The following is a 23,701-nucleotide window of genomic DNA, read 5'->3' on the forward strand; positions in this document are numbered from 1 at the left end:
CTCAGGGCTTGATCTTCGGGTTGTGAGTTCAGGTCCTGAATTGGGCCCTGCACTGGGTGCGAAGCCTACTTAAAGAATTCAGAGAACAATTACATTTAGTTGTGGGGGTTGGGGAAGGCTCTATGAGAGGTGAATTTTTTTTTTAGTGTGTGTTTATTTTTTTTTCAACGTTTATTTTTATTTTTTTTTTGGGGGGGACAGAGAGAGACAGAGCATGACCGGGGAGGGGCAGAGAGAGAAGGAGACACAGAATCGGAAACAGGCTCCAGGCTCTGAGCCATCAGCCCAGAGCCTGACGCGGGGCTCGAACTCACGGACCGCGGGATCGTGACCTGGCTGAAGTCGGACGCTTAACCGACTGCGCCACCCAGGCGCCCCAATGTGTGTTTATTTTTGAGAGAGAGAGAGAGACAAGAGTGCAAGCGGAGAAGGGGCAGAGAGAGAGGGAGACAATCTGAAGGAGGCTCCAGGCTCCACACTGTCAGCACAGAACCCAGCGTGGGACTCGAACTCACGAACCACAAGATCATGACCTGAGCCAAAGTCAGACACTTAGCCGACTGAGCCACCCAGGCGCCATAAGACAGGACTTTTGGACTGGACCTTTAAGGATGGGAAGAAGGATGGGGTGCCTGGGTGGCTTAGTTGGTTGAGCATCCAACTCTTGGTTTCAGCTCAGGTCATGATCTCTCACAGTTCATGAGTTCAAGCCCCGTGTCCGGCTCTGCGCTGACAGTGTGGAGCCTGCTTGGAATTCTCTCTCTCTCTCTCTCTCTCTCTCTCTGTGCCCTTCCCCACTCGCTCTATCAAAATAAGTAAGTAAACTTAAAAAAAAAGGATGGGAAGAAGGACATTCTCGGTGAAGCAACATAAGCAAAAGAGACATTATAGGGCATGTACAAAGAAACACCAATTCATAAGATTTGGCTGGAGGGTGGGATGTGAGAAGAGGAATAGTCGGGGATGTGGTTGGAAAGATAGGTTGCAGTCAGCCTCAGGGGTTTGGATTTTGAGTTAGTAATGGAGAGCTCAGAGTTTGAGCAAAATGGTGAACTGATTCTAGCTGTGATTTGGGAATATTAATGTAATGAGAGTTACATCATGTGGGGTGGGGTGGGTTTTTTTGTATTCTTTCTTTTTTTGGTTGGGGTAAGGGGATATGTTAGAAGGTTTCTGAGGCCAACAAGAGCCAATGAAGACCTGACGGTACAGCCGCGATGGGAAGAGAGTGACGGACAAGGATATTGGACGAGATCGCTAAGGTAGAGTCAACAAGATGTGATGCGTTTTGAAGACAGGGACCAGACTCTACAGCTCTGAGTACCAGGGCTTTGCACTTACATGCTCACCACGGTTGTTGAACGATTCTGTATAATGGGTATTCCCGGGATAGGGAGCTCAGTATTGTCTACACTAGGCTCCCAGGAGAAGGGTGGGGGGGGGGGGGAGAGGCGTGGTTATACTTCTGGTCTCCCTCTGCTAATACTTCCCTTCCTAATGCTTTATAATTCTGCATGGGCCCATTTCCTAATCTAAGTTACAAGCTTGGAAATAGGGTGTGTGTGGAGGGGGGCACAGGAATTCTTTTTCTGAGCTGTGCCTATCCCTTGGCTCATAATGTGCCGATAGGGCACTCGCACTTGAGTATCTTGACCCCAAGCTGAGTGACCCTAGGTGGTGGTGTGGTGGGCCTCAATCTCTGACGATACCACCTTCTGCAGGAGAGGCCTGAGGATACACTGATTCAGAGTGACCTACACCTTGGCAGAGTCACCCCTGTTCCTCCAGGGTCTGCGCCGCCATTTTGGAAATCCGATGTTGTCAGCTCACCGAGAGGTATTCAGGCCCAGGAGATCTGATCCAAAAAAGAGCAAACTCACCAGAAACATGAATAATTAAGGATGCAGGTAATTGTAACTTCTATTAGAGCTGCACAAAGGGGTTCCTGGGTGGCTCAGTTGGTTAATCAAGAGTCAGACTCTTGATTTCAGCTCAGGTCATGATCTCCTGGTTCATGGGTTTGAGCCCCACATTGGGCTCTATGCTGACAGCACGGAGCCTGCTTGGGATTCTCTCTCTTCCTTTCCCTAAATAAATAAGTAAGTAAGTAAATACATACATACATACATACATACATACATACATACATACAAAAAAGCTACACCAGGCTGGTCTGCCCAATAAACCACATCGTGGTGTAAAGTTTTTGTGTTTTTTGTTTAATGTATTTATAAAATCCGAGCATGGGAATGGGAGGCAGCTGTGGGAACCTGATAAACAGGGCAGTGGTTCTCACAGTATGATCACCACATCAGTAGAATCACCATCACCGGGGAGCTAGTTAGAAAAACAGATTCTGGGGGCGCCCGGGTGGCTCAGTCAGTTGAACGGCCGACTTCGGCTCAGGTCATGATCTCGCGGTCTGTGAGTTCGAGCCCCGCATCGGGCTCTGTGTAGACCGCTCAGAGCCTGGAGCCTGTTTCAGATTCTGTGTCTCCCTCTCTCTCTCACCCTCCCCCGTTCATGCTCTGTCTCTCTCTGTCTCAAAAATAAATGCTAAAAAAAAAAAAAAAAAAAAAAAACAGATTCTGGTCACCCCCACCCCCACCAGCCTCAGACTTGGACACTCCGAGACAGGTGCCCAGCAGTCTGTGTCTTAACAAGCGCACCAGGGGAACATGATGCACACTGAAGGCTGGCTACCACGGACTTCCAGAAACTTTCTAAGAATCTAAGACGGCTGTCAAAAATTAGAGCATTCTTCCCTGAACAGAGCTTGTTAAATACTAATGTTTTCTTCTTCTCCAACTCATCTTCCAGACTCTTTCTGTTTGCATTGGACATTAATTCTTATTTTATAAGACCACAGCTTACCAGGATCTTATAATCCTTAATACATTTGTCCGACCAACCCCTGATGAGATGCTAAGGATGCTCTTAATGTTTTTCAGCACACATTTGCAAATTCTTAGGCTGGGTTATCTCAACAAGGATCTCCACAATGAATGAGGCCATATATTGACTTGATTTTTTTTATTAAAATGACACTTCCTGTAGCACCTGCGTTGCTCAGTCGGTTAAGCGTCCGACTCTTGATTTCGGCTCAGGTCAGGATCTCACAGTTTAGCGGTTTGAGCCCCCCATTGGGTTCTGTACTGACAGATGGGAGCCTGGAGCCTGCTTCAGATTCTCTCTCTCTCTCTCTCTCTCTCTCTGTCCCTCCGCTGCTTGTGCTCTCTCAAAATAAAGAAACATTAAAAAAAAAAAAAAAAAACACTTCCTAAAAAAATAAAAATAAAATAATGCTTCCTAACCTTGCCCCAAATTCTAGGGGTGCACCTTACTTGGAGAAAGTCAGTTTCTTTATTGTAGGTCAGTTGACCACACTTTTGCTTGGATCAAATATATGGGCAAATAATTTTCTTTCCTCCCTCCAAAAACAGGAAATACTAAAAAAAGAAAGAAAACTGCAGAGTAATTTCTAGTGGGAACTGTTTTCTGACTTGAACAAAAACTAGGATGAATGGGAAATGCAGAAAAGATAGAAAATAAAACTTTAACTGCATAAGCACATTTTACTTTATATTCAGTGGTTAACTAGATGAGGAAAATGGGTCCCGGATTGAGTGGTTTACTCAAGATGTGTCAGGGCCTGAATTCGCGTTCGATTTACTCTTGCTGCACACCCAGTCGGGAGCCAAAGCTACGGAAGATCCCCAGTTGGTGGCTGATGGGCAAGTGAAGACTGGGTGTGGCACAGAAGGCTCCAGAGAGCTCTGCAAAGCGTGCCTGAACTGACGGAGTGTCTGCTGGGGAAGCAGGCCCCAGGGAAGGAGGAGGAGACCCAGGATTCCGGGGGGGGGGGGGGGGGGGGGGGGGGTGTTGGGTAAGGGAGGGAGAGCTTTTTGCCTTTCTTTTCTTTCTTTTCTTTTCTTTTCTTTTCTTTTCTTTTCTTTTCTTTTCTTTTCTTTCTTTAAATGAAATAATTTTTTCCTGAGGGCCTTCTATTTGCTCTGGAAAACTAAACAAGTAGTTATCTGTCCCACCCTACCCCACCGCTGGGCAAAATGTGTATACCCAAACTAATAGTCACTTTGGGTCCATTAGAAGTGTTAAAATGGTAAATCTGCATACACTTCAGATTCCCCGCTGAGGACGGCCCTTCCTCCCCCACACAAAGGGAAACTCCCACATTTTCTTAGTGTCCTGAAAGCTTGTTTCGTTAGTAACCTGATCCGATTCTCCCAAGAGGGACGCTGGGGCCCCAGCGTCCTAGAGGGGTTAGGGGCCAGGGCTGGGTCCACCAAGCTGCTCCTGCACGGGGTCCGCGGGTCGCTCCCCCTCCCGCCGAAGCCGGGCTGGAGGGGTCCGCGGCAGGTCCGCCGCCCGCGTCCACTCCCGCGGCCCAGGCCAGGGCGGGCGGCCGCCCTCCCCCGGGTGGGCGCGCGGAAGGCCGCGGGCCGCGGGCGTGCGGTCCTTCGGGCTGCAGGGGGCGCTGTGCGCACCCTCGGGCCCGGCCGCGAGCACAGCTCTTGTTTAAAGGGCCGGCGGGGCACGTGGCTCGGACGCAGCTCGCGGCCGCCCGGCAGGAGCTCCGAGGCTGGGCGGCTCCGCTCCGCCTCCGCCGCCGCCTGCGCGCTGCGCCAGGCCCGACAGGCCAGGCCGAGGAGAGCCGCCGAGAGAGGGACGCGAGCAGCCATGGCCGAAGCGGCGCCCGCCCGGGTAAGCGCCCAGGCGCGCAGACGCCCAGACGGGCCGGGGCCGCCGCCGCGAGGGCCCGCGAGGGTCTCGGCCCGGCCGGCGTGGGGCGGCCCCGCGGCGCGGCCTCCTGGCCCGCCGCCTCCGCCCGGGCCTGCGCCCGCGCCCGCTCGGTCCGCCCCCCCGACCCCGTCTGGCGTCCGGGCCGGGCTTTCGGGCCGACCGGCAGGGCGGCCCAAACGGGCAGGCGGGGCGGCGGGCGCCGGCCGGGAGGCCCGACGGCGGGGGACAGGCCGGGCTACCCAGTAACACCTCAGATGACAGGCCTCACATTAGAACCGAGTGGCTGTTTCCACCCCCCCCCTCCATTGTCTTCCCGGAGGCGCGCACGGAGGACAGGGTCGCCAGCCCCCAGCACCATGTGGTTCTGACAGCCGCAGAGTCTGAGGGAAGGGACCCGCCCAAGGTCACTCACCTAGTCGAGGCCGCGGCCAGGACTTTGGAATTACGCCCCCTCGAAGGAACCCAGTGTTCTACTTTTACCTGAGAGACAGGTATTGAATGCTGCTCAGGAGAGGAATTGTAGGTAGATTTTTTTTTTTTTTCTACGATTAGCCTGTTGGATTAGATTACTTGTATTCTTTTAGAATATTGGCCGATAATGTGCAGTATGCCCAATTCGGAGAAAAGAATCCTGTGGCTATTTTTGACGCACCAGAAAACCACTTGCAAACAGAGCTCAATAAATAGCTTCTATTAACGCATCTCAGTGAACTTTTTGAAACTTTGATTTTTGTGGATCCTTTTACAGGAGAAACTTCCTCTCCCTCTTCTTTAACGAGTTTGGTGTGTGCTTCCCTTAGGGTTCCCTGAGTGCAGGGGAGAGAGAATGAGGGTGCCAGTACTGTGGTTACCAACCCCCCCTCACCCGCGCCCCCCCCCCAAAGCATTTTTGTGACTACACTGGTGACAGCACCAGCTCCCACCCAGCCCAGGGCCACTGCCTCAGAACTTTTTCTGGCCATTCCTACCCACTCCCTCCTTTCCCTCTGCCATCATACAGTACCTGAGATTCCCCAGAAATTGCCCAAACAGGACAGAGTTGCCCCCAACACTTGTTAGCCCATCATACACTGTTGTTTATCATGATGGTTTCTGTACGGAATTTTTCACCCGGCGAAGGAAGAGCCACATCACACATCATTTTTTCTGCATTCCCACCTTGCACCTTTGCAACGACAGGTGTTCAGTAACTGTTAATTAATGTTGCTTCATTGTGTAGTCCTTCATTCATTCACTAGGTATTAATTGAGCATCCGAGGTGAGAGAGGCGCTCTTTTAGAAGCCGGAAATACAACTGGGAATCACAAACACACTCTCGGGAACTCATGTTCTGGGGGAAACAAACCATAACACAGATAGATGGGTAGAATCATCACGGGTTATTAGTGCTGTGAAAGAAGGAACCCACCGCGGCGTATTTTAGATGCGTTAATCGGCGAAGGTCTCCATGGGGCTTTGAGCTGGAGCCTTAAAGATGAGAGGAAGCCAGACGCGGAGAGGTGCAGGGAGAGCCAAAGCTGACATGGAGGAGGGTTATGTGTCCCAGGAATCCAAGGAGGCCGGGGTGGCCGGAGTGTAGTAAATAAGTGAGGTCGGGGGGCAGGCTGAGGTCTGAGAAGCATAGATTCTGTTCTAAGTACACTGGGAAGCTGTTGGAGAGTTTTGAGCAGGGGGCTAAAATGGTCTAGCCTGTTTTTTTAATGCTTACTGACTACTCTGTGGAAAGTGTATGGAGGAGAAGGGGAAATTGGCATTGCAGCAGCTGTCTGGGTGGACCGGGTGATGGCAGGGGAGAGAGAGGGAGCAAAGAGGATGGGTTTAAGTTTGGAAGTCAAACGGATAGGACTTGACGGTGGTTTGGCCGTGAAGGAGGAGTGAACTGGAGGAGTAAGAGGTCAGTTCATCCTTCCAACAAGGCTTTCAGCACCATGTACCGGGACCAGACCATTGCACGTGCTCCAGAAAGGCTTGTGCACCAGGCGCTGAGCTAAGGCGCCACGGGCTTTCAGGACAAGGCTCCTGTCCCCTCTCCATCTGGGTTAGGATGTCCGGTTTAGAGATAACCTAATCTGCGCACAGAACGGAAGCAGATTCCACACCGGGGCGCCTGGGTGGCTGAGCGTCCAGCTTCGGTGCGGGTCATGATCTCGTGGTCTGTGAGTTCGAGCCCCGCGTCGGGCTCTGTGCTGACAGTTCGGAGCCTGGAGCCTGCTTCGGATTCTGCGTCTCCCTCTCTCTGCCCCTCCCCCACTCGTGCCCTGTCTCTGTCTCTCAAGAATAAAGAAACATTAAAAACAAATTTCTATGGGGCGCCTGGGTGGCGCAGTCGGTTAAGCGTCCGACTTCAGCCAGGTCACGATCTCGCGGTCCGTGAGTTCGAGCCCCGCGTCGGGCTCTGGGCTGATGGCTCAGAGCCTGGAGCCTGTTTCCGATTCTGTGTCTCCCTCTCTCTCTGCCCCTCCCCCGTTCATGCTCTGTCTCTCTCTGTCCCAAAAATAAATAAACGTTGAAAAAAAAAAAAATTAAAAAAAAAAAAAATAAAAAAAAAATAAAATAAAAACAAATTTCTAAATAAATAAATAAAAAAGAAGCTCTTCCCCAGGGTGTCGAAAGATGATGAAATGAAAGAGGGGGAGAAAAAAGTCCATGAGAACTGTTTCATGCTGTGTCCCTGAGCCCAGAACCATTATCATTGTCAGCATCCTGATCATTATCATCTTAGCTGAATCAACATAGGGCGCATGCGCGTATTGTGTATATGATGCGGTGCTAAGTGCTTTCAACAAAGATTGTGTCATTAATTCTCAGCACCCTACCACCTGAGCACTATTATTGTTCCATTGTCTAGATGCGGAAGTGAAGTTGAAAGATGTGTCAAAACCTTGCCCAAAGTCAGTGGGCGGAGTTGCCAGTTGCACCCAGGCTCTCTCACTGCAAACCTCGTGTCCTCTGTGCTTTAAAGCCTGTGCCTTCATTTGTAGAGGAGACTAAGACCCAAGGCGGAAGTCACCTGAGACCCATGCCTTTGGCCATGTTTTTTCTCCGGTTTCCCACTTGCTACCACCTTGGTCCAGCTGGTGTTTCCTGTCCCTGAGGCTACACTAACTGATGTCCTAACTGATGTCCCTGCCTCCCATCCCACACTGGGATGCCTGGCTGGCCCTCAGGATCCCAGACGGGGCCTTATCAGGGCAAGTGTTATTGTGAGGCATTGGATTGTATATATTTTTTTAATGTTTATATATTTTGCGGGAGAAAATGTGTGCCCCTGTAGGTGCAGAGCGAAGGGCAGAGGGAGAGAGAGGGAGAGAGAATCCTAAGCAGGGGCCTCACTGTCAGTGCAGAGCCCTATGTGGGGCTGGATCCCCTGAACTGTGAGATCATGACCTGAGCTGAAATCAAGAGTTAGACACTCAACCAACTGAACCACCCAGGCGCCCCTGATCGTGTCGTTGTGATACCATCTCCCCTTTCTCGTGTGGACAGGCTCCAGAGAGGGACAAGCAAACAGGGGACGAAAGCCCTTCGACACCTTCTCTGTCACCCCAGCCAGCTGCTGAGAAGAACTCATACCTGTACTCCACGGAGATCACACTGTGGACGGTGGTGGCCGCCATCCAGGCCTTGGAGAAGAAAGTGGATGCCTGCTTGGCCCGCTTGCTGACCTTGGAGGGGCGGGCAGGGACGGCCGAGAAGAAGCTGGCGGACTGCGAGAAGACGGCCGTGGAGTTCGGGAACCAGCTGGAGGGCAAGTGGGCCATGCTGGGGACCCTGCTGCAGGAGTACGGGCTGCTGCAGAGGCGGCTGGAGAACATGGAGAACCTGCTGAGAAACAGAAACTTCTGGATCCTGCGGCTGCCCCCGGGCAGCAAGGGGGAGGTCCCCAAGGTATCCCTCGGGCACTGGGGGTGGGACAGCGCACGGGGCCGTGCCCGTAAGCGTGCGGGTGAGCGCACGTGGTGCTTGTGGTTCCAGGTGCCCGTGACCTTTGATGACGTGGCCGTGTATTTTTCCGAGCCGGAGTGGGGCAAGCTGGACGAGTGGCAGAAGGAGCTCTACAAGCACGTGATGCGGGGCAACTACGAGATGCTGGTGTCCCTGGGTAAGGCTGCGTAGGTGGGGATCTGTGTTCACAGACTGGCCTCCGGCAGGGCAGTCTCTGTCTTCGCTTTGACTTCTGTTCTGCCCCGTGTCTCTCCATCTCTGTGGGCAGCCGGGTGGCGGGTGTCCAGTCTTGACCCAGCTCTCCTTCCATTCTGTGCACAGATTATGCTATCTCCAAACCGGACATCCTAACCCAGATGGAGAGGGGAGAGGAGCCTTGTCCTGAAAGCCTGTGGGGTCATGAGGAGGGGAGTAAGAGAGAGGCAGCACGTCCCAGGAGGCCAAGCCCTGGTGAGTGGGGGCGGGGTGGGGGGTGGGCACACCGAATTGGAGCCCTGCTCTCCGGACGGGCTTTCCAGATGTGCTGTGAGGCCAGGAAGGGAGCACAGGCCCCTTTACCCAAAGCGGGGCCCACTCTGTCCTAGGCCGGGGGGTGGGGAGGGCTTTCGCCTTAGAGCCACAGGGGCCGGCAGTGGTTGGTTATTGTGAGGACTGCGTGGCAGACGTAAAGTAAAGCGCACGTGTGCTGCGCATCGTGTCAGTGGGGCCTTATTCCTGACAGCGACCCTCCTGGCACCGGTGCATCACGGGCCTCCCACCTCTGCTCCCCGACCTAAGCGGTGGCCGCGAGGCCTGTGGTGCACCGGCTTCCCTTTGTGGCGACGGCCGTCTCGGAGGGGCGGCCAGGGCGGGACCCTAGCTGGCCAGCGGGCGCGCTGTAGGACCGTGGTTCTAGCAGGTCAGAATCTTCTGGGAGGGTTGTTTTTGTTTGTTTGTTTTTGTTTTTAATAAAATGAAGAAAGTAAAGTCGAGAGAGGGGCAAGCGCACCCCCCGAATGACGGTCACGCACATTCAGCAACGATCGGGAGTTTGCCACCTTGGCTCCATCCGTCTCTTTCTTTCCTTTCTCTGAACACAAACACCAAAATACCACTGTCTCACACCCAGCACATTAGGATCTCCTCCCAAGTCCGTGTTCTGATTTCCCCGATTGTCTCCAAAATATTTCCTATAGGCATCGGGTTCTATTTCTAGTCCACCAAAGTCCACGTGTTGTATTCGGTTTATAAAAAAATCCGGAAAACAGCCTGGGAACACCTCCTCCTCCGCCATTTAGCAGCTTTACTGAGATACAGCTAACTTGCCAAACCATTCGTAGACGACGCAGTCCGTGTTTCTACTGCATTCACGGTTGTGACCATCACCGCCGTCTGTTTTTAGAACTTTCTTGTCCGCCAAAGCCGAACCTGTAGTTGTTAGCGGTTCCCTCTGCTTGCTCCCCAGCCCGAGGCCAGGCTGCTGACCTGCTTTCCATCTCTGTACATTTGCCTCTTCTAGACGTTTCTTGTCAGTGGAATCCTGCTGGGTGTGACCTTCTGTGTCGGCCTGCTTACACTGAGCTTGTTTTCCAGGCTCACCCACCTCTGCACTGTCCCCGGGCCCAGCTGGGCGGGTGTATATTACACATTCTGTTCCTTCCCGCTCTTCAGTTGATGGACCGGCCCCACCTCTCCCTCTTTAACGTCATTTATTTGTTTGACCTTCTAACGTCGTTTATCTTTTGAATAGTTTTTTTTTTTTTTTTTTAATTTTTTTTTCAACGTTTATTTATTTTTGGGACAGAGAGAGACAGAGCATGAACGGGGGAGGGGCAGAGAGAGAGGGAGACACAGAATCGGAAACAGGCTCCAGGCTCTGAGCCATCAGCCCAGAGCCCGACACGGGACTCGAACTCCCGGACCGCGAGATCGTGACCTGGCTGAAGTCGGACGCTTAACCGACTGCGCCACCCAGGCGCCCCTCTTTTGAATAGTTTTGTGTTTTTTTTAAAGTTATTTATTTCAAGAGTGAGAGCGCGCATGCACGAGAGCCTGGAAGGGGCAGAGAGAGGAGAGGGAATCCCAAGCAGGCTCTGTCAGCACAGCGCCCGACGCGGGGCTCGACCTCCCGAACCGTGAAATCATGACCTGAGCCGAAATCAAGAGTCGGGGGCGCTTCACTGGGCCACCTGGGTGGCACAGTCGGTTAAGCTTCCACCTCCGGCTCAGGTCATGATCTTGCAGTTTGTGAGTTCGAGCCTCCCCCCTGCTCCTGCGCTCTCTTCTCATAAAGAAATAAACATTAAAAAAAAAAAAAAAAAGAGTCGAGCACTTAACACATAACCGACTGAGCCACCCAGGTGCGCCACGTCATTTACCTTTTTAAATGCCACTATTTCCCATATTCTGGATTTGGTGTCATTTATTGTTCTTCCGTTTTTTTGCATTTCCTATAAACTGGTAGATCGGGAGGCCTGTTTGGATTCCGGCAGACTCTTACGGGCAGGATCACTTCAGAGGTGGTGCTGCCCGTCAGGAGGCACAGAGGCTCCGCTCGCCTGGCTTTCCAGTGCTTTCCTTCCCCTGCTCTTCCAAAGCTCCCCGTCACCAGCTCACCTGATGACATCAGTAGTCACTGAACATGATTGCCCGGATTTGTTATTCCATTAGGGGTTGCAAAATGGTGAAATCCTGTCCTCCTTATGCACCGAATAGCTGAAATTCTTTTGTAAAGAGTAATTTCCTGAATCAACTCTTTTAGTTCCCCGGAAATGCAGTCTGTACAGAACAGGCAGGAGAGATGCTGAATTCTTTTCCTTCGTCATTTTTCAGAATGAAGGGCTATTGCCTTAGAAACCTGCAAAGGTGACCAATACTTGAGCTTTTTACGTTATTATCATCATTGTCGTTGTTGCTCTTGTTACTGTGACTTCATAGACTGTTGAATATGTTATATGTGCCAATCCTTCGCAGTCATTATTTTTTGTGCTTAAATTGTCCCATCTTCAGCTCACGGCAGCCCCCTTACGTTGGCCTGTAGGTCATTTTGGTGTGACTTCAGTGGCTTTTCAGATTCAAGATGTTCTAGAATCATTTCCTACCCCAGACCTGGAATACAAATTTCTCCATGGAGTTTTAATCCCTTTCAGTGATGAATGATATTTGGAGACCACAGTATCAGTGCTGGTAGTGGCTAATTTTTGGTATTACTTCTAAACCTTTTCAGAAAATATGTGGTTTTGTTTTTTTTTTTTGAGAAAACGGCTATTTTTGTAAAGAAAAACAATCATGAGTTCATAATGATATTTCTAACTCAAATTTAATGTTCTATGATCTTATACTTGTGTGTCACTTTTCTTTTACATGGGAATGTTAAACAATTACACTTTTGATTAAAGCCTGAGATTTATTTATTTATTTATTTATTTATTTATTTATTTATTTTTGTATAGCTCTTTTGGTCTTCTGAATGCATTCCATTCGGGACCTACAGACAAAATAATGCCTTTTAAGGTCCCTTGAAATAATTATTTTCTCTGTTTCTTTTTTTTTTTTTTTTTAATGTTTATTCATTTTTGAGACAGAGAGAGACAGAGCATGAATGGGGGAAGGTCAGAGAGAGAGGGAGACACAGAATCCGAAACAGGCTCCAGGCTCTGAGCTGTCAGCACAGAACCCGACGCGGGGCTCGAACTCATGGACCACGAGATCATGACCTGAGCCAAGTCGGCCGCTTAACCGACTGAGCCACCCAGGCGACCCAATAATTATTTTCTCTATGTGGTTATGTCATCAACTTGATATACAGTTAAGTTCATTTGCTTCTATTTATTTTTAGATTTTTAGAAATGGCTCTTTTTACTTTTTGATTTAGCCATTTGAGTATGTAAGGCATGTTATGTTTGCAAAGTCAAATTGGTTTAACAGGATACATTCAGGGAAGTCTTATTTCCATCGTTGTCCCCTCCTTGTCCCTACAGATAACCATTTGTATTAGTTTCTTGTTGGTACTTCTGGTGTTTCCTTTTGAAAAGATCAGTAACACAGAGATACATCCCTGTCTTACACAGTCTGCCTTGGAGATCGCTTCACACGTGTAGGTAGAGATCTTTCTCCTTTCTTTTGTGGATGTGGAATGTTCTGTGGCGTGATATACCATAGTCCGTCTACCCAGTCCCCATTGGCGGACCTCTGGGTATTTCCAGTGTTTTACTGATAGAAATCGTGCCGAAGGGACTATGTTGTGCCTAAGGCAGTTCGTATTTTTGCCAATGTATCTTTGGGATAGATTCCTAGGAACTGCGCTGCAGGGGAAGTAAAGGCATATGTAAATTTGCCAGAAGTTACCACCAAATACCCCTCCGTGGGGCTTTACCATTTGCATCTCCCTCAGTGTTGTGGAAGAGAGCCTCCTTCCCCACTGGCCCGCTAGCAGAGAATGTGGTCAACCTTGTAGAATTTTTGTCTACCTAATAGGTAAGAAGTATGTCAGTATAGTTTTTTTTTTTTGTTTTTTGAAATAACAGCTTTATTAGATATAATGAACTCCCCATGCAACTCACTCATTTAAAGTGTCCAGTCCATTGGTTTCTAGAATGTTCATAGAGACGCGCAACCAGCAAACACGGCAGTCAATTTTATAAAACTTTCATCACCTCAGACACAAACCCTGTACCCTGCAGCTATCACCCCCCACGCTTTCCCAGCTCCCCCAGCTCTGAGCAACGACACATGTTTCTGACGATACACTTGCCCTGCCTGGACATTTCATATAAAAGGAATCTTAGAATCTGCGGTCTTTTGACTCTGGCTTATTCCCCTTAGCATAATGTTTTCAGGGTTCATCCGTGTTGTACTGTGTATCAGTATTTCATTTCTGTTTTCTTTTCTCTTTTTCTTATTGTGGTCAAATACATATAACATAAAATTTACCATCTTTGCCTTTTTTGGGTGTGCTGTTCGATGGTATTAAATACATTCATAATGGCACGCAGTCGTCACCTCCACCCATCTCCAGAACTCTCTTCACCTTATAAAACTGTAAACTGTAAAACTGAAACACTATACCCGTTAAACAGTACTCCCTCCTTCTGTCCCCCTCCCCTAGCCCCTGGCAGCCACCGTTCTACTTTCTGTCTCTATGATTTTGTCTACTCCGAGTCGCTCGTATCAGTGGAATCATACCGCATTTGTCTTCTTGTGACTGGCTTATCTCACTTAGCATGGTGTCCTTAAGGTTCACCCATGTTTTAGCCTGTGTCAGAATTTCTTGCCTTTATAAGTCTAAATAATATTCTGTTGTATGTGTGTACCACATTTTGCTCAGCCATTCATCCCGTCGATGGACACTTGGGTTGTTTCCATATTCTAGCTATTGCGAATAACACTGCTACGATCGTGCACGTACAAATACCTCTTAGAGACTCTGCCTTCAGTTCTTTGCGGTGTATACTTCTAAAAGAAATTTTTTTTAATGTCTATTTTTGAGAGAGACACACAAAATGTGAGCGGGAAAGGGTCAGAGAGAGAGGGAGACACAGAATCCAAAGCAGGCTCCAGGCTCTGAGCTGTCCGCACAGAGTGCGACGTGGGTCTCGAACCCACAAACCGTGAGATCAGACCTGAGCCGAAGCTGGACACTTAACCGACGGAGCCACCCAGGCGCCCCTCGGTGTATACTTCTAAATGGAATTGCTGGATCATATGGTAATTCTATTTGTAATTTTTTGAGGACTCTCACACTGTTTTCCATAGTGACTGTACCATACACTCACCTACAGTGTGCCAAGGTTCCAGTTTTTCCATGTTCCTACCAAGTTACTATTTTCTGTTGTTTCTTTTCGATAGTGGCCATCATTTCCCTGATGATGGGTGATTCCAGGCATCTTTTCATGTGCCTGTTGGCCATTCGTATATCTTCTTTGGGGAAATGCCTATTCAAGTCCTTTGCCCATTTTTGAGTCAGGTTGTTTGTTTTTCTGTTACTGAGATTTTTTTAAAGTTTTTTTTTAAGTTTATTCATTTATTTTGAGAGAGAGAGAGAGAGAACATCAGTTGGTGAGGGGCACAGAGAGAGGGGACAGAGGATCCCAAGCGGGCTCTATGCTGACGGCAGAGAGCCTGATGTGGGGCTTGAACTCATGAGCTGTGAGATCATGACCTGAGCTGAAGTCGGATGCCCAGCCAACTGAGCCACCCAGGTGCCCCATCTGTTTTGAGTTTTAGGACCTCTCTACGTATTCTGGATATTCATATCTTGTCAGATATGTGATTTGCAAATACTTTCTCCTGTTCTGGGGATTGCCTCTTAACTCGATAGTATGTTTTGATGCACATATTTAAAAAGTTTTCAGGAAGTCTTGTTTGTCTCTTTTTTTCTTCTGTTACCTGTGCGTTTGGTGTCCTGTCCAAGAAATCATTGCCAAATCCAATGTCCTGAAGCTTTTGTCCTATGTTTTCTTCTAAGACTTTTGTGTTTTAGGTCTCATATTTAGGTCTTTGATCCATTTTTAGTTAATTTTTGTATATGGAGTTAGGTAAGGATCCAACTTTATTCTTTTGCGTGTGGATGTGCGATTTTCCCAGCACTATTTGTTGAAAAGTCCTTTCCCTGTTGAGTGGTCTTGGGACCCTTCTCAAATATCTTTTGACCAGATATGTGAAGGTTTATGTCTTGGTTCTCTGTTTCTTTAGGCTGCATAGTAAGTTTTGAAATCAAGAAGTCTTTCAACTTTGTTCTTCCTTCTCAATATTATTGTTGCTATTTGGGGGTCCCTTGAGACTCCATATGAATTTTAGGGTGGGTTTTTCTCTCTCTACACTTGATCTTAGCCAAAAGGCTGAGAAGTGATGGGGTTTTCTATTTCTGTAAAAAATATCATGGAGGCTTTAATAGAGATTGTGCTGAATCTATAGATCGGTTTGGTAGTATTGACGCCATAATATTAAGTCTTCCCGTCCAGGAACATGAAATGTTTACATTTATGTATGCCTTTAATTTCTTAACGCAGTGGTTTTTTTAATGTTTATTGTATGTATGTATGTATGTATTTTGAGAGAGCACAAGTGAGCCTGGGAGGGGCAGAGAGAGGGAAAGAGAGAATCCCAAGCAGGCTCCATGGTGTCAGTGCAGATCCCCACATGGAGCCTGAACTCACGAACTGTGAGATCATGACTTGAGCCGAATTCCAGAGTCATATGCTCACCTGACTAAGCCACCCAAGTGCCCCTCTTTCTGCAGCGTGAGTGGGGGGAGAGGGAGACACAGAATCTGAAGCAGCCTCCAGGCTCTGAGCTGTCAGCACAGTTCCAGCGGGGCTGGAACTCACAAACCATGAGATCGTGACTTGAGCCAAGGTTGGAAGCTCAACCGACTGAGCCACCCAGGCGCCCCATACAACAGTGTGTTTTTAATGGTACCTCTCTCATTATGAGTGTGGTCGAATATCTTTTTATGTTTTCGTGGGCCATTTAAATTTCTTATTCCATAAATTCTTTGTTCATCTCTTTTGCCCTCGGAAGCTTTTTTTAAAAATGCATACTTGGGGCGCCTGGGTGGCTCAGTCGGTTGGGCGGCCGGCTTCAGCTCAGGTCATGATCTCACGGTCTGTGAGTTCGAGCCCCGTGTCGGGCTCTGTGCTGACAGCTCAGAGCCTGGAGCCTGTTTCAGATTCTGTGTCTCCCTCTCTCTGACCCTCCCCCATTCATGCTCTGTCTCTCTCTGTCTCAAAAATAAATAAAACGTTAAAAAAAAAAAATTTAAAAATGCATACTTTCTAGGCCTACCCAGAAGTCACGGTGATGAGAATCTTGGGGTGCTTCCAAGGGGATCCTTATACATCAGCCTGGTGTAGGACTTGTGATTGGGAGCCACTGTAGTACCCTTCTGAGCTGGGAGTCTCCAAAAGCCAGATCGTTGGCCCTGCTGTGTCGTGACCTGTCTGGGACTATTGCACGAGTTACTGTGCTGTCCCTTTTCCTTCTCTTTTAGCCACTAATGGTCAGTGGAGCCCACTGCATGATCATAACCTGGGTTTGACCCGACGCTCCCCGGTCCCAGTGACTGCGGGTAGCCGTTCCTCAGAGGCTCCTGCCACCTGGGGGATCCCTGTGTTGTCCTTAGCATCCCTGATTTGCATTCTCCAGGCCTCCCTCCACATCCAGAGCACATCCTCAGCCCCGTCGGCCCTGCCCAGGATGAGCCAACAGAAGGGCGGGCCCCCAGGCACGAGCAAGACCCAGAAGCAAGGGGAAGCCTGGACGGAACCATCGCCGGTGAGAGAGGGCCGCCGGGCAGCGGTGCGGACGCCACCTCAACGGCGGCCCCAGACAGGCGGTGCTGAGAACGGGGGCTAAAGCTGGAGGCTGGGAGGGGTGGTGGGGACCGGGCTGCCTGGAAAGGGGACCCCTGAGGCAGGCCTTAGAGGAAGAGTAGATTTTGGCTGGGAACCGAGGGCATTTTCAGCAGAGGATGGTCTGAGCAAAGGCGTGCGTCCCTAAGGCCTGGCTGGGCTGAGGGGAAGGGCACACGGGGGCAGGCGCTGGGCCTCCTCAGGCTTCGCACGCGGGGCACACGAACTGGGCAACCTGTGTCATATGCCTGGAACAGCCCTGGCATGGGCATTCCTCCGTAGATGTCCTCTTTCTGGAGCCCGTGAGGGGCTCTGTGCCTTCTGTCCCCGCTTCCAGTGATCTCTGCCTGCTTATGTTTGAAGGACATTTCTGTCCATCCATTCCCAGAAATGGAGTATCACGCAGAAGGCATGTAGCATAACGTGTGGCATACCAGAGCCTTGTTCTCTGCCTCCAGACCGTGCTTCGCCAGCTCCCGCCCCCATTCCTCCTCCTCCTCCAGGGGCCTGACTCTTCGGGCTGGGTCACCTTCTCTCCAGTCATTTCTGTGACCCTCCCCCAGTGAATATGAGCTCGCTGAGGTTGGAGGTGACCCTCCCTCCCTCTCCCGAGTCCCTCCTTCCCGGCCAGTGTGTAAGGAGAGGGAGGACCTTCTCACTGTCCTTGTTCCCCTGCAGACCTGGCACTGTGCTCCGGGGGCCTCCCCACACCCTCTGGGTGACAGGGAGTTGTCAGCATTGACCCAGACGGGAACCGGGGCCTTGGCCTTCTCGGCCCTCCTCTCACCTCTGACGCAGAGGCCGTGCCGTGGGCAGTCCTCCGGACAGAGCCCTGGAGCCCCCTCTTCCTGGCAGGCGTTCGAACATGTCTGGGGGCTGCTTAGAGATACCTGTGCTGTCCATCAAGGGCCCGCTGTTGGGAAAGGCCCTCACGGAGTCTCTCTCACAGGTCCACCAGCCTCGGTTAAACAGGAGGAAGAATCTTCAGGTGGGGAATCTCCAGCCTCCCCTCCCAGGGACAGCCTGCCCAGCAGGGGGCCAGGTGAGTGAAGGGAGAGGCCCCGTGGCCACAGCAGAGCCTCGGAGGATCTTGGGGGCCCTTGGGAGTGGGGTGGGAGGTGGCGAAGTGGGACCTGGTGAGGGGCTTCCTCCTGAGGGGTCCCTTCCTCATCCCCGGGTACTGGTGCCCTGGGGCTCTGGCGACCCAGACCACGTAGGTCCTGGTTTCCCCCCATCACATGTGACCTGGTGGAAGGTGCTGCTTGAAAACAAGCTGTGTGCACCCGGTCTGCGGTCTGGCGACAGAAAGGCCTCCCAGCAGCCCTGGGAAGTGGTCCAGGCTCACAGCTTCCAATGTCTCCCAGTTTGTATGTGGTGGCCTGTGACTTAAATTTTGTTCCCTGGCCTCGAGTCCGTAAAACCAGGCTTACAACCTGATGAGCAGGAAAAAAGAGAGCAATTGTTGCCCCTTCTGGCTTTGGGGTGGTTTTCTGCCCTAATAGAAAGGGATCCGGTTCTCACCTGGTTCCACCCTGGTACCTGCTTTGGTGGGAGCAGAGGTGAGATTTGGGCCCACCTCGGGGTGGTGGCATGGTGGGAGTCCAAGCTGGGGATGGGCTTCAAACCAAGAGATCTGGGACCCTTGGCCTTCACAGGGAATAGGGCCTGAGACCCCCAGTTGGGCCATTTCTAGTACAGAAATAAAGTCCTGTCAGGAATTATCTGTGCGGGTCACCAGGAAGCTGCATCAGGCAGGGAGCTGCAAGGTCCTGACATCAGGAGGTTCCGCAGTTAAGGGTTCACTGCAGTCTGCCGGGGTGTGGTTTCAGTTCATGCTTCAGCAAGAATAGAAATCCCTCTTGTCCTAGACCTCGGACGTTTCTCGGAAAGGGCTAAAGGTTTCGTCTTAAAGGGCCCAGGGTAAGGTTCGCTGTCCGCTTTGGAGCCTCAGCTGAGCTCCTGGGTGCTGGGGGAGGTCAGAGAAGCCAGTAGTTGGGGCTGATTCCAGAGAAGCTCAGAAGGGAGCGGCAGGTAAAGGCTTTCGAAGAATGCAGCGTTCCAGCAGGGCTTGTGGCCGGAACCTTCCTTCCCAGCATCAGGGACCCCTGAGGGCTGTTGCTGCGACCGCTGTGCTGCTTCAGGTCTCCCTTCTCTCCTCCGTTCTGGCAGTTCCTATGCCTCAGTCCCGCCTCAGAGTCCAGGGTGACCCACACTGAGGCCCAGCCAGGAAGCCCAGGTCCTCGCGCCTCCTGCCTGTCACTAGAGAGCATGGCGGCAGGCAGGTGGCGGTTGCTCAGTGTAGATTTGTTGCGTCGATGAGTAGCTCAGGGTGTGGCTACGACATCCACCACTTTCAGGCCTGAGGCTTCTTACTTAGTCTGGCTGCCCCAGGGTTCACTGTCCTTCGTAGATGGGAACTAAAGTTGTCAGAACTCTTGGGGACCCTGCATGGCCAATGTGTCTCAGGGTCCACAGTCTCCCCTGCCCCCGCCTACCTATTGTCTTCCATTCCGTCTGACCTCCCGGGTCCTGGTTTTGCGGCTCTGTCTCCTCTCTCCTGATGTCCTTTAGCTTGGCCTCCCAGGATGGGCCATCGGAGCCTCTGGGCTACGTGACAGTAAACAGACTGGATGATGTTAGGAGGCAATGCCTGCTTGCTAGGGCCAAGCGAACAGAGTCCCCGATCTGTGCTGTGAGCTCGTGGAGGAGAAAGGACTCTGTGCAAGTAGGTGCAGGATGGGTGCACATGTGGCCAGAGATGTGCCTGGAGGCAGCACCGGGTCGAGTGGCCTGGGTGGGGGCCAGTGTGGCTCACTGGAAATCAGTGGAGATTCCTCTGTCCAGGTGGTGGTGGCGTGGTCATCAAGACAGAAGCACAGTCTGAGGACGAGATGACGCCTGAGCAGCTCTTCCTGGGGGAGTCCCGGAGCCAGACCGTGTGTCGAATGCCCAAAAGGCCCAGGAGCAGGACTGGGGGCCCTGGGCGGCTTCATGCCTCCGGGGTGCCACGGGTGCGGGCGGGGGACCCGCGGCCCGGAGGGGCCGCCGGGGAGCCACCCCGCATCCTCCCTCGACGCCGCGAGCGGACCTTCCCCTGCCCCGACTGCGGGCAGAGTTTCCGCCTGAAGATCAACCTGACCATTCACCAGCGGAGCCACGTGGAGGAGGAGCACCGGGAGGCCCCGGGGAGCTCGCCCACCGGCTGGGGGGAGGACCACTCCACCCTGGAGCCGGGGGAGGTGGTGGTGCCGGGCCCCGTCATCCGCTGGCTCCCCGACGACCCCGGGGCGCGCCGCCCGCTGGCAGGCCGTCCGTTCATGGGACGGAGGCCGGCGGCCACCAAGGTGTATCACTGCAGCGAGTGCCTGCGCTTCTTCCAGCAGCGGAAGAGCCTGCTGCTGCACCAGCGGCTGCACACGGGCGACAGTCAGGGCTGGCCCACCTGCCCCTACTGCGGCAAGGCCTTCCGCCGGCCGTCCGACCTCTTCCGCCACCAGCGCATCCACACCGGCGAGCGGCCCTACCAGTGCCCTCAGTGTGGCCGGGCCTTCAACCGCAACCACCACCTGTCTGTCCACATGCAGACTCACGCCCGGGGCCAGGCGGGCCCGCACTTTCCCGCTCTCTCTGCCGTCGCGGGGAGTCCACCCCGGCCCAGGCCCAGCCACACTGAGGAGGGCTGACCCGGCAGGAGCCCTGGGGTGGGGGTGGGGGGGGCCCTCTGCTCTCCTGGGCACCCCCAGTGGGACTGCTGTCCGCCTTCAGGCCTTTCCCCTGGTGCCTGACGCCGGTTCCTCATTCTGGGAAGCTTTGGAGAGGTTTTTTGTTTGTTTTCGTTTTTCATTCAGATGGGAAGCGGTGGCCTTTTGGGTGACTGTGTGTGGCCAGATGCCTGAATTTCCTAAGTTTGTCATTCTTTGCTGCCTTTTCTACATTCCTGACTTAGAAAGGATCCTCGAAGGTTTAGAGGATGCCCAGTTTCGGTGAGAGCCTTTGGCAGGTACGGGAGGCGGGCGGGGGGACTGGAGACTGGCCCTTGCAGGTAGGGAGCGACGGAGACACCGAGGGCCTGCAGTTTTGTTATTGTACACAGAGGTCACAGCAGAGTGGACAGTTTGAAGGGTGGGCACTGGAAATTTGAATTTCCTACTTTTGTTATTTGAAATCTTCCCCAACCCCCCTCCTTATGGAGCTTTTCTGATGCTTTTGTAAGTATTGTGTGTGGTTGCAAAGGGGACCAGGAACCCCAGGGGCAGGAATTCTCCTGCCACCTTGCGTGTGGGGACAGCAGGGGGGCTCTCCACATCAGCCAGGGTGTTGACAGGGATTCCTTGGCTGCTGCCCTAGAGACCAGGTGCCTTCCCAGGTATGTGAGTCCCCGTATTCCAACATCCATGATTGATTTTGGTTATTAGTTGAGAGCGGGAAACAAGTCTCTCAGTGTTAATGGGTATGCACGCTCCTTGCTGGGAGGGGGGTGGCTGCTTTGAGGGGAGGGATGCAGACCCAGCCATAGGAGGCTCTTCCCCACCAGGAAGATCCTGGTGTGGGTGAGGCTGGCCAGTCAGCCTGGACTTCTGGGCTGCTGGGCCTGACTTGCCACCTTAAAAGAGGGGTCTGTTTCCAAGAACTTGGGGCCGGTAGCAGAGAAAGGCCAGATCCGGGTGAATTTTTCTTAACCACTTCCATTTCAGGTTCCTCACTTGTCAAAGGGGGTAATGACCCCAGCGCATCCTACCTCACCTTAGGGTTTTCAGAGTCATAAGAGATTTAGAGGCAGTGGGGCAAACGGGAAGTGTGGTTTGATCCTGCAAGTTCAGGGCCCCCTCTCTGTCCCATTCCAGCCCTTCCCCCCCCCCCCCCCCCCAGCCAGAATCCCTCAGAAAGGACCTTTATTTTCTGGAGTGAGTGGAAGGTCCTTTGGGTGCAGAGTGAGGTGAGACATTCCCATCGGCTACATCCCCTAGGAGCCCTTTGTATTTCAGCGGAACGACAGCAAGGAGGTTCAAGCCGTGGAAGTTGGAACAGCGTCAGGCCTCCTGGAAACATCGAGGGCAGCTAGCATCTTGTGCCTCTTAAGTAACACCACCGTGGGTGCTACCTAGAGACTAGCTCTTGGTTTGGGTGGTTTTCAAACTGGAGTAATGGGTCCTTAGCTGTTTTGACTGTTGTCTTATTTTTCTGGCACTGTGTGAAATGGCCGGCATTCAGGCCTGCTTCCCGGTGCCTGGGTCCCTGGCTGGGCCACTTCTTGTGGCCCCCTCTGCCCTCACGCCTCTCCCAAAATCATGAACGGAGCTGGGGGCAGATGGGAACATTGCCATAACCTTTGGGGCAAGAACGGGTAAACAAGTCTGTGCGAGCTCAGCCACACTCCCCTAGGCTTTGGAAGAAGGGGTGCCACCCTTCCCTACTGTGCATTCTTGCTTCTCTGCTCTGACACTCCCAACCCTCTCCAGGGGCCTCACCAGTCAGGACTGGGCTCTGACAGGATATGGTGTAAAGGTAGCTGCTCTGAGCCTGCCCCTTAGCGCTCAGAGCTGGTCTCCGGTGTTTCCTGGGGATGCCTCAAGGCTCCGAGTTCCTAGGCCTTTCTAATGCTAAACGCCCTGTGTAAATACTGGGACTCCAGTGGTCGCGCGAACCCCGGGTGATCGGGGTGATCGCAGGGCACAGGCTCCCCCTTCTTCCAAAGCTAAGGCCTTGGGAGTTTGCCTGGCACTCAATCGGTGTTCAAGGAGCATTCTTTACACCAAATGAATCAACGGATGCTGCGTGGTGCAGAAGCAGAGGGGTGCTCCAGAGTCCTGGAGACTAGCACTTGGTTTGGCTCTTAGACTCACTCCTAGCTCTGGGTCTCGGCTTCCTCCTTTGTAAACAAAGAAGGGTGGGGTCCTGGCGCTTAAAGGCCCTTCAGAACTGTGACGGTGGCGGCCCTTTGCCTTCATCGGTGCTCAATAAATATGTTGGACTCAGTGAGTGCGTGCGCATGACCTGCTTCCTGCTTTCCGGGAGTCGGCCCTACGGCGCAGTCTGTCCGCCCGGCTGGCGAGCAGTTCCCGAAGGGCCGAGCCTGGGCCTCCATTCGCGCACGAGACCGCGGTACCCGCGTAGACGGGGCTTCCGCCGCGGGGGGCGGGGCCTCCTGGGCCAGCCAGTGGGGGACGGGCTCCCAGCCCGCGGGGACTGGCCGCCCGCGCAGGCCGGGGGCGGAGCTTTCTGGGCTGGCCAATGAAGAGCGGGCTCTGGGCCGCGGGGCGGGTCCCGTACGGGGCTAGTGGCGCCGACGGCCAGGGCCGCCGCGACGCCGCCGTCCTGGGCCGCAAGATCTCCACGCCTCCCCGTGGCAGGGGGGCCGGGGCCGGTAAGGACGGCTCTCTCGGAGGATGTCCTGGAATTGGGGAGACTCAGCCCGAGGGGAGGGATGACGACCGGGACGCTTGAGGCCGCAGCGGCCAAGGGGAGCTGTCTGAGATCGAGGATGAAGTACCCTCTCCTTTCTTGGCCCCAGTTTACTAGTCTACGGACGTAGCCACAAGATTTCCGAGGTTCCAGCCAGCCCCGGTGTTTGGTGGACCAGCTCTGTGGGTCAGGGTGTTGGGCGGTTGGACCGTGAACGTCCTCACAGGAGACACCCTCCAGGGCTTTCCTTTTGGACCTGTCCT

At 52.6% G+C, this 23,701-nt stretch overlaps 1 protein-coding gene across 3 annotated transcripts; it reads left to right on the top strand.

The window, feature by feature from the left end:
* The first annotated feature begins 768 nt into the window (after window positions 1–768).
* Window positions 769–23,011, top strand: ZNF783 (zinc finger protein 783). Of its 3 annotated transcripts, XM_045496061.1 has the most exons (8): window positions 769–1,262; window positions 1,722–1,907; window positions 8,248–8,649; window positions 8,737–8,863; window positions 9,028–9,156; window positions 16,831–16,959; window positions 17,986–18,078; window positions 19,881–23,011. In XM_045496061.1, exons 2-8 carry the CDS (start codon window positions 1,902–1,904, stop codon window positions 20,717–20,719), a joined length of 1,725 nt encoding a protein of 574 aa, XP_045352017.1. In that variant the 5' UTR covers window positions 769–1,262; window positions 1,722–1,901; the 3' UTR covers window positions 20,720–23,011. The 3 variants fall into 3 exon arrangements, with proteins under 3 accessions (XP_045352017.1, XP_045352015.1, XP_045352014.1); XM_045496059.1 differs by having other exon boundaries at window positions 769–1,907; XM_045496058.1 differs by lacking the exons at window positions 769–1,262; window positions 1,722–1,907 and adding an exon at window positions 4,525–4,722.
* The last annotated feature ends 690 nt before the right edge of the window (window positions 23,012–23,701 follow it).

The sequence above is a fragment of the Leopardus geoffroyi genome, chromosome A2, assembly GCF_018350155.1.
Source record: "Leopardus geoffroyi isolate Oge1 chromosome A2, O.geoffroyi_Oge1_pat1.0, whole genome shotgun sequence".
Classification (NCBI taxonomy): Eukaryota; Metazoa; Chordata; class Mammalia; order Carnivora; family Felidae; genus Leopardus; species Leopardus geoffroyi.